This window comes from Sinocyclocheilus rhinocerous, unplaced genomic scaffold, assembly GCF_001515625.1.
Source record: "Sinocyclocheilus rhinocerous isolate Xijiao unplaced genomic scaffold, SAMN03320098_v1.1 scaffold283, whole genome shotgun sequence".
Classification (NCBI taxonomy): Eukaryota; Metazoa; Chordata; class Actinopteri; order Cypriniformes; family Cyprinidae; genus Sinocyclocheilus; species Sinocyclocheilus rhinocerous.
Window position 1 is genome coordinate 148422 of NW_015627233.1, and position 11017 is coordinate 159438.

Here is an 11017-nt window from a genome sequence, read left to right on the forward strand (position 1 = left end):
TATATATATATATATATATATATATAGTTTTTTATTAATATATAATAATATCCAAAATTAATAAAGAAAATAATAATAGTATTAATAATAATAAAATATATATTTTTTGATAGACTTTTGTGGTTTGGATATCTGAAGCATGAGGACAGCTTTTCCTGATTTTTGTGCATTATAAAGATTTATAATTTCATTCAACATGCTGATACCCTGATTATAAATATATTTCTTTGGTAAAATAAAACACTACAGAAGCATAGAAAATGACTTTTGTCAAAAAAAAAAAAAAAACATCAAATATTTTCGTAGTGGTCAGATAGACAGTTAATTTTTTTCTGACTTGAAAGAGTGTCACACATTTAAAGCAAATCTTTTCCGGCTTCTCTGTGCTGCGTGCTCCACTGACACACATTCAGTTCCTCTCTGTCTGTGGCTCCGCTCTGACTGCAGCTGAAACTCACTTCCTTTAGTTTGCTCCGTTCTCGTGGATATATATATATATATATTGTATTATGGTGAAATGACATGGATATGTTTTTGTTAGATTCATTTGTATATAGAAGAATTGTATAGAAGAAAAGTCATATGTTTAACACTTAATGAATGAGAAAGCATGTGTTTTCATTACTAGTCATTTGATGTTTAGAACAATAAAAGGCTTCATAATCAGGTGTAACTGTTTTTCATGTATTATCCATTAGTTTAATGAACATGAGCACAGATTGTAGTATGATATGATTGTAATTGGGCTGGAATGTGTGTTTTTGTGGTAGGGTTTGTGGTTTGCCAATCCAGGGGGCAGTAACAGCATGCCCAGCCGCACCCACAGCTCAGTTCAGAGGACTCGATCACTACCCGTCCACACCAACCCACACACCATGGCCATGTTCCAGCAAACAGGTAAGAGACCAGAACTCAAACACACTCATCATGTTTAACTCACAGTCTGCTCAGGCAAAGCAGAAGTGCCATCATCTCTGACACAAAACCCCCCAGATTACTTAAAAGAGGCAACATTTTGAAAAAAATTCCTTACAATTAAGGAGGTAAAAAAAAAGGCTTGGAGGTAAAAATGCTTGTTAATGACCTTAAACTTTGTCTCTTCAATTGGACAGTGTTTATTTATTCATTTATTTATATATTTATTTATTGCCGTGCATGAAAATCAGTAATAAATGTTCGCGTGTACGGTTCACTGTGCTGCATTAAAAAATATTTGTAAATGCACATTTTTTCCTAAACTAGACCTTTGTACTAACCTCCATATAAAAACATATTTCCCTTTAAACCATCTTAGAATAGAAAATGTCATCAAAAAACTAAAAAAAAACAATAAAATAAGAGATAAAAAGATTTTTTTTATCTGTTAACTTGCCTATTACTTAATAACTTATTTTTTATCATGTTTGAGTAGTTGAAAAATGTTTACAACTGACATCTAATATATCAGTTGATATTTTATTTAGATTTATTGTAAATATATATATATATATATATATATATAGTTTTTTATTAATATATAATAATATCCAAAATTAATAAAGAAAATAATAATAGTATTAATAATAATAAAATATATATTTTTTGATAGACTTTTGTGGTTTGGATATCTGAAGCGTGAGGACAGCTTTTCCTGATTTTTGTGCATTATAAAGATTTATAATTTCATTCAACATGCTGATACCCTGATTATAAATATATTTCTTTGGTAAAATAAAACACTACAGAAGCATAGAAAATGACTTTTGTCAAAAAAAAAAAAAGAAACATCAAATATTTCGTAGTGGTCAGATAGACAGTTAATTTTTTTCTGACTTGAAAGAGTGTCACACATTTAAAGCAAATCTTTTCCGGCTTCTCTGTGCTGCGTGCTCCACTGACACACATTCAGTTCCTCTCTGTCTGTGGCTCCGCTCTGACTGCAGCTGAAACTCACTTCCTTTAGTTTGCTCCGTTCTCGTGGTTTTACATAAATACTCGACCCCTTTCGGAGAAGAAAGAGATGCTGTGCACAAGAGAGTGTACAGTGTTTTTGTGTGCTAGGTTGCATGTTACAATGACTTTCTTTGTGCAGCATGCCTTCCACTTTCTCTCTCCGACTCGTTCCCCCTTGTGTTCTCATTGCCGCCCATCCGAATGTGTTCACATTAACGCCTTGATTAATTCAAAGGCAACAAAGAGGGAGCACTGTGAGAGAGAGACTTGACGGGCCTTACAGGATTTTCTGCTTAAAAATAGCAGGTTGTCTGTTCTGTCCAGCCAGTGGTTGCCTAACTCAGCTCTTCCTTCCCACAAGGGATTTTCAAAGGCCCGTTTGCTGTTGACTCAGCTAAAGACGAGCACAGTAAGGGCCGGCCCAGCCCGAGCAGTGCTGCAGGAGCCTTGAGCAGTCAGACTCTGCCCCACTGAGACTGAAGCTTCTCTTTAGAACAGCGCTCACACTGTAGGCCAGTGTACTACTGAGGGAACTATGAACACGATCGGTTCACAATCAGTTCAGTGCAGTTTGCAAGCATAATGGCTGTGAATTTTGAAAATTGAGGTCGCAATTTTGAACTATTGATCAGTTGCCGTATGGTGACTAAGATGTGAATGAGACCTCTGAGAGGTTTGAAATGCATCTTTGTTTGCCTTTTTTCTCTTGCTGGTCAACTTCTGAGGGTGCTATTGGTCAAAAGAGAATGAAATGAAATGTATAAGGTCTGGGCTAGTAACTGTTAAGGTTAATTATAAAGATTTATAATTTCATTCAACATGCTGATACCCTGATTATAAATATATTTCTTTGGTAAAATAAAACACTACAGAAGCATAGAAAATGACTTTTGTCAAAAAAAAAAAAAGAAACATCAAATATTTCGTAGTGGTCAGATAGACAGTTAATTTTTTTCTGACTTGAAAGAGTGTCACACATTTAAAGCAAATCTTTTCCGGCTTCTCTGTGCTGCGTGCTCCACTGACACACATTCAGTTCCTCTCTGTCTGTGGCTCCGCTCTGACTGCAGCTGAAACTCACTTCCTTTAGTTTGCTCCGTTCTCGTGGTTTTACATAAATACTCGACCCCTTTCGGAGAAGAAAGAGATGCTGTGCACAAGAGAGTGTACAGTGTTTTTGTGTGCTAGGTTGCATGTTACAATGACTTTCTTTGTGCAGCATGCCTTCCACTTTCTCTCTCCGACTCGTTCCCCCTTGTGTTCTCATTGCCGCCCATCCGAATGTGTTCACATTAACGCCTTGATTAATTCAAAGGCAACAAAGAGGGAGCACTGTGAGAGAGAGACTTGACGGGCCTTACAGGATTTTCTGCTTAAAAATAGCAGGTTGTCTGTTCTGTCCAGCCAGTGGTTGCCTAACTCAGCTCTTCCTTCCCACAAGGGATTTTCAAAGGCCCGTTTGCTGTTGACTCAGCTAAAGACGAGCACAGTAAGGGCCGGCCCAGCCCGAGCAGTGCTGCAGGAGCCTTGAGCAGTCAGACTCTGCCCCACTGAGACTGAAGCTTCTCTTTAGAACAGCGCTCACACTGTAGGCCAGTGTACTACTGAGGGAACTATGAACACGATCGGTTCACAATCAGTTCAGTGCAGTTTGCAAGCATAATGGCTGTGAATTTTGAAAATTGAGGTCGCAATTTTGAACTATTGATCAGTTGCCGTATGGTGACTAAGATGTGAATGAGACCTCTGAGAGGTTTGAAATGCATCTTTGTTTGCCTTTTTTCTCTTGCTGGTCAACTTCTGAGGGTGTTATTGGTCAAAAGAGAATGAAATGAAATGTATAAGGTCTGGGCTAGTAACTGTTAAGGTTAATGGTTTAAACCAAGCAAGGGTGATCTTTATCCATTTTGCTTCTGAGCAAAACTCTTAGCCCCTGATTGCTTCAAGGGAATGCTTCATTTAAAGGAATAGTCACCAAAAAATGAAAATTTACTTTCAATTTATTTTAGGCCATCCAAGAGGAAGATGCGTTTGTTTGTTCTTCTGAACAGATTTGGAGAAATTTAGCATTACATCACTAATGGATCCTCTGCAGTGAATGGGTGCCATCAAAAACAGGTCTTAATGGTGGATTTGTTTTTTACACGCACAGCTTTAGCTTCACAAGACATTAATTGATGTGCTGGAGTGGTGTGGATTACTTGTGGATTATTGTGATGTTTTTATCAGCTGTTTGGACTCTCATTCTGACGGCACCCATTCACTGCAGAGGATCCAGTGGTGGTGAGAAAGTGATGTAATGCTACATTTCTCCAAATCTATTCCCATGAAGAAACAAACTCATCTACATCTCGGGTGACCTGAGCGCGAGTAAAGTTTTAGCCAATTTTTTTGTGAACTATCTGATAAAAAGATAGATCATAGATTCAGGTTCAAATCTGGCCTGCATTTTGTGCTGTTCCCATTTACAGATTTGCTGTTGTTATCTACTGTTTCTGTGAGGCAACCACAAATAACCACTTTCTTTCTGTTTTTGGTATATCAAGACATCAGTCAGTGTCATGTAGCCCTCACTTGGCTTGTTATGTGTTGTTTATTGTCATAACTTGTTGAAGTTGACTCAGTTTGTTTGTCATTTTGCAGATTTACAGGTGCCTGTGACTGAGCCTGACATCAATAACCGTTTGGAGTCTCTGTGTCTCCGCATGACTGAACACGCTCTGGGAGGTACGTGTCCACTTCTTGCTCAAGTTATAAATACTGCACTTAGTTCACCCAAAAATGAAAATGACCAACTTATTTTGGTTGTTTTTTTTGAAGGAAATTAATACTTCTATTCAGGAAGGATGCATTAAATTGGTCAAAAGTAAGAGGAAAGACATTTATTGTAATTTCTATTTGAAGTGTTTTGAACTTTCAATTCATCAAAGAATCACATCCCATTAAGCAGCACAACTGTTTTAAACATTGATAATAATAAGAAATGATTCTTGAGCACAAAATAGCTTTATTAGAATGATTTCTGAAGGATCATGTGACACTGAAGAATGGCGTAATGATGCTGAAAATTCAGCTTTGCCTTCACAGGAATAAATTGCATTTTAATATTTATTACAATAACAACAACAGTTGTTTTAAACTAATATTTCACAATATTACTGTTTTACAGTTTTATTTTTTATCAAATAAATGCACCCTTGGCAAGCATAAAAACTTCTTTCAAAAAATGATGTAAAGATATTAACATGTCCATCGCTGAAAACAGAAACTACTTGTCTAGTAGTAGTTAAGCAGTCTGTCAGATGATATTTTCACGTTTTAATATCTGAATACTCAGTACTCGTCTTTTGGTACGAGCTGATGAATAAGGATGTTTTTAGGATTGCGTCTGATTTTATCCCCAATCCATGAGAACGGAATTTGAGGAAATGGTTTGGATTTATGCTGACCATGGCAGGATCATGAACCCCCCCCACAGGACAGTTTCTGTTAGCAGCATCCCGTCGGACACTCATTCAAAAGGTCAAAAAGCCTTTTGAAGTCCTTCGTTTTCCTTTGAAAATGTTCAAGGGAAGACATTTTTTTTCTTCTCCGCAACATTTTAATTGAACTTTTTGGGGTGTTTCTTTGGTGGGAGCTTTAGACGACTCTTCAGACACAACAATCTTCAAAAGAGAAAATATTGTGACTATCAGTTTCAGACAGAAAGGAGTGTTACTTTGTATCCACACGTCGCGGGATCAATGCAGTGAGCATTCCCATGTAAAGTGGAGGTTTTCTTTGCATAAAGAGTGTTTTTTCTCTCAGGGCTGACACAGAGGCTTTCAGTGCAGTGGGCTCGGCGCTGGACAAGCACAGCTTTGTGTTGGGGGAGTGCAGGGAGACAGACAGGAGAGAGGCAGGCAGACAGGTTGAATCAGGGAGACGGGCAGAAGCAGTGGGCAGCTCTGCGGTGAGCTCAGGAATGCCCCGCTCGCTCCACAAAACAGAAACTACTTGTCTAGTAGTAGTTAAGCAGTCTGTCAGATGATATTTTCACGTTTTAATATCTGAATACTCAGTACTCGTCTTTTGGTACGAGCTGATGAATAAGGATGTTTTTAGGATTGCGTCTGATTTTATCCCCAATCCATGAGAACGGAATTTGAGGAAATGGTTTGGATTTATGCTGACCATGGCAGGATCATGAACCCCCCCCACAGGACAGTTTCTGTTAGCAGCATCCCGTCGGACACTCATTCAAAAGGTCAAAAAGCCTTTTGAAGTCCTTCGTTTTCCTTTGAAAATGTTCAGGGAAGACATTTTTTTTCTTCTCCGCAACATTTTAATTGAACTTTTTGGGGTGTTTCTTTGGTGGGAGCTTTAGACGACTCTTCAGACACAACAATCTTCAAAAGAGAAAATATTGTGACAGTTTCAGACAGAAAGGAGTGTTACTTTGTATCCACACGTCGCGGGATCAGTGCAGTGAGCATTCCCATGTAAAGTGGAGGTTTTCTTTGCATAAAGAGTGTTTTTTCTCTCAGGGCTGACACAGAGGCTTTCAGTGCAGTGGGCTCGGCGCTGGACAAGCACAGCTTTGTGTTGGGGGAGTGCAGGGAGACAGACAAGAGAGAGGCAGGCAGACAGGCTGAATCAGGGAGACGGGCAGAAGCAGTGGGCAGCTCTGCGGTGAGCTCAGGAATGCCCCGCTCGCTCCACAGCTGCCAACAGAGCCCGTAGTGTTCTTGTGGCAGCGTACCCCTAAACTTTCCCCCCTCAGGACCTCCACCTCCTCTGGTCAGCAGCCTGGCTGGGAGTTTTGTGTGTCCTCATTACGCAAAATGAGACAGCTTGCTCTGTGAAACTGTACGGTCGGGAAGTCCAATTCATTTTCAATGAACCAGAAGCAAAAAAAAAAACGATTCATTGAGTTTTTATGAGTCACTCAGAGGCTTCCCAGAAGTCCTGTGCGATACTTTCTAGTAAGTTATATAAGTTACACTACCATTCAAAAGTTTAGGGTCAGAAAATGTTGGTTTTTGTTTTTGTTTTGAAAGAAATTAATACTTTTATTTAATGAATACTTTTATTCAAGGACGCATTAAGTGCTTAATATTTTCTAGTAAGTTAAACAAGTTTTTTTGTTTTGAAAAAATTAACACTTTTATTCAACTGGGATAATTGCTTGATATTTTCATTTGAATATTTTCAATATTGTAAAGTTACAATACCGTTCAAAGGTTTCAGCTCAGTACGTATTTTTTAAAGGAATTAATACGTTTGTTCAGCAAGGGTGCATTAAATTGATAAAAAGCGACATAACTGTTCTCTATGGAAGCCCGTTTCCACCACTGAATAAAAAAGGCAATTGTGACTTTTTATTTCACAATTCTGACTTTTTTTCTCAGTTTTGTGTGATATAAACTCACAACTGTGTGTTCTAAAGTCAGAATTGCGGGATATAAACTTGCAATTGCGAGAAATAAAGTCCAATTCTTAGGAGACAAAAAGACTGTTCTCAGAATTGCGAGTTTATATCTCAATAAACTTGCAATTCAGAGAAAAAAAGTCATAATTGGCTATTTGGATCACACAGTTCTGACTTCAGAATTGCATGATATAAACTCGCAATTGCAAGAAAAAAAGTGAGAATTGTGAGAAGTCGCAATTACTGTTTTTTGTTTTTTTTTTACATTTTTTTGTTCAGTGGCAGAAACGGGCTTCCATAGTTTTCAACATTGATAATAATAAGAAATGCTTATTAAGCACCAAATCAGCATATTAGAATGATTTCTGAAGGATCATGTGACACTGAAGACTGGAGTAATGATGCTGAAAATTCAGCTTTACCATCACATGAAAAAATGACATTTTAAAATATATTCAAGTAGAAAAGTTTTCTTAAATAGTACACACAAAAATAGTTTCACAATATTACTGTTCTATTTTTGATCAAATAAATCCAGCCTTTGGTCAGAATAAGAGGCTTTAAAAAACATTACAAATCTTACCGACCCAAACTTTTGACAGGGGTGTACATGTGAAAGAATAGAAGATGACAAAATGTTCATTTTTGGGTGAAAGGTTCTCGAAGTGTTCCAGAATTGCACTTGATTGTGTCAATGTCACGATGTCACTTGTTTCCATAGATGGCGTCGATCGAACTTCAACCATTTGAGAGAAGAAAAGAGGGAGCACAGGGAGACGGCATGCCTGGCAGCAGGGTGAAAGGTCATCACGAGGTCACGAGACCCTCTGCCTATAACCCTCCACCTGCTCACCTACCAACACCAAATAGCCAATAGGAGAGGTGGGGCGTGGTCTACACAGTGCCATTCACTATTTTCTGAAAGGCTTAACACAAGCAAGTTCTGTCACCATGACTACTTCAGCGTGTTTACATTCGAGTTTGGGAGAAAATCACATCTTCAACACTTCCTTAGAAGAACGCCGCAAAGGGTCTACGTGTCGACAGGCCATTAGAGGGGGTCCGACAACTCAAAGCGTTCAGGTGGCTGTCTGGGACGTCACGAAATCCAAACCAGCCAGCAGACGAAACCAGATCAAGACGTAGTTGCAGATTCGATTTCTGTGCCTCTGTGCAGATGCTAAAAATATTACATTATAGCATGTTCGAAGTCATTTTTTTTTTCAGGTGCGAGTGTTCCGAGGACGGTGTACAGCTTTAGGTTCCGAAATGGCTTCGTAGTTTACAACTGCGTTTGTATTCACTGTTTTGTTGTTCTAGTTTTCATTTGTGCCAGCAGGAAAGCTTATTTACAAAACTACAGTACAATGACAGTCAGAGCTACGGATGGTACTCAGAAGAAAGAGAGGGAACGTGAGAGCAGCGATGGGAAAGGAAACAGGAAGTGATGTCAGTGGAAGGGTCTGTAGAGGGAGCGAGGAATGTCGTACATGGATTCTGACGTAAAGGAACGGTCGATGGAGATCAGGAGGTCAGAGAAGTGGAATACAGGAGAAATGCCAGCAAATGCAAGTAGATGGAAAGGTTGAAGAGGAGCAGGTGAACATAGAGGTCAGAGGTGAGGTGAGGTGCGCAGATCCAGACAGAATATGCAGATATATATAGTAATATTTTTTTTAAATATCTATAATTTTTTATATTTTATTTATATTTTAATAAATGTAATTAAAATATAAATAAAATGTTCAAAATATATTTAAATAAAATAAAAATTTAATTAATTGAAATAAAAATTATATGCATATATTAACTATTTTTAGTGGAACATTTGTGGTAAACATGGTCAAATGTGTTAAACAGACCTTTTATTTGTGTCTGAAAGGATAAACATGCTTGGGAGACGTGCACAACTTCATGAATGATGTTCGTTCAGATACACAACTATTTAACTATTTTATGCATTTAATTTTTTTTAATCTGTAAATGCACAGCCGTAGATTGATCGTTTGGCGATTTTGGGACGATTATAGGTGTTGTATGGATGTTTTCAGCTGGTTTCTGTGTATTTGGGATATCACATGCATGGTACACTGTGTCAGTAGACTGTTGGAGCAACAGGGAGAAATATACAGTTTGTCACATGAGGAAAAAAACACTAATGCACCCGTTTCTAGTACAGAGCGCCATCATGTGGTGAAACTGTGCAATAGTTACCAATAAGTGAGGCTAGAGTCTTTTTTTTTTTACAGTATTGTCTTAATATCAGCCATTAGTTAATCATGCCAGGTATTAAAAGTAGAACGTTTACAATAAGAAATGAGCTTTTAGTTTTGGACTCTGATCTGATTTTCTGCATGGGAAGGGTCTGAAAGGTTTTTTTTTGTTGCTTTAATTGTTTTAATCCGGGACATTAAAGTCCCTTTATGAGGGTGTTCAGTGATTGTTAATGTATCTTATTTAGAGTTTTTCTTATAATAACTTTGCTTTTCCTGCCCTTGGTGCTGTGAATCCTTGCTGAAACCATCAAAAGTGAATTTGCAATAACGTGCAATAGACTCTTCATCAGCAACACGGTGTGAATCATAGGGCTGAGGGGGAACTGGGGGTCCCGGAAAGAGGAACTGGACTAACAAACTCCGCCCTCTCCTCCAAATCTCCCACAATTCCCGTATTCGCCGGCCTACAACTTGACGCACCTACCCACACCTCAAGTGTTTTATGCTTTTTGGCTAATCCAAAGAAACCAGTCATGATCAAACGGACAGTAAAGAGGCACTTTGGCATCCGTTGAGTGGCGACTGACAGGCTTCAAGCTGCCTAAAAGAAAGAATGTTGACTATGCAGTGTGTCGGCTTCATAAGTGACTTGGTGCCTCCAAACTAATGCTTTTAAAGTGCATGAAATGCCTTAAACGGAATGGTAGCCGGTGTTTTACAAGCATGTTAGCAAACCATCATGTGGCATCTTGTGCATCTGGTTTCTAGAGGTGCATTTATTTGTGTGTATTAAGCCACTCATCACTGCCATTTGAAAACAATTAGCAGATTCAAATGATTATTTATTCTTTTCTATTATTGATGCAGAGGTTATTGTATTCATTAGATGTATTATTTAAGATACCTTGTGTATTAACTTTTTGCTATGGCTGGTAACCATAAGTACATCTCAAATAACAACCTAGTTATTTTTTTTTTTTGACGTTTTGTTTTCCCAATTTGCATTATTTGTTATCTAAAAAAACGTACCTGATAGCCAAAAGACATATCAGTTTTTTTTGTTATGTTGTTTTAATATTGCTGTTTCCTTTCTTTCTTGTATCTATAAATGCTTATATTTTGCTAACTCTGCCCGGATTGTGTATTTTACATTTTAAGGAAAATGTTTTTTATATTGTCACACGGTGTAAACCAAGAGCCAGTGTTTTTTTGTTTTTTTTTTAGATTTCACTGTTATTCTGTTGCTGTTTTTCACCTCCGCTGTTACGGCGTTTAAAGGGGTCATATGATGCTTTTTTAAAGATCATTATTTTGTGTATTTGGTGTAACAGAATATGTTGACATGCTGAAATGCTTGACAATGTGAAAAACACATTATTTTTCAAATACTGTACATTATTGTAGGTCCTCTATGCCCCGCCTCTCTCAAATGCTTCGTTTTCTACAAAGTCCCCTCCTT

The 11017-nt window shown here is 37.9% G+C and overlaps 1 protein-coding gene across 2 annotated transcripts in view; it reads left to right on the forward strand.

The window, feature by feature from the left end:
- The window catches only part of LOC107723599 (protein Smaug homolog 1-like), a 43878-nt gene extending 33336 nt beyond the window's left edge, over positions 1-10542 (forward strand). Inside the window, exons 14-17 of one of the 2 annotated variants that reach the window (XM_016532312.1) lie at positions 771-897; positions 4576-4659; positions 8064-8953; positions 9873-10542. In XM_016532312.1, coding sequence (XP_016387798.1) covers positions 771-897; positions 4576-4659; positions 8064-8092 — 240 coding nt within the window. In that variant the 3' untranslated portion in view covers positions 8093-8953; positions 9873-10542. The remainder of the gene's footprint in view (positions 1-770; positions 898-4575; positions 4660-8063; positions 8954-9872) is intronic. The other variant, XM_016532303.1, reaches the window with a different exon arrangement.
- The last annotated feature ends 475 nt before the right edge of the window (positions 10543-11017 follow it).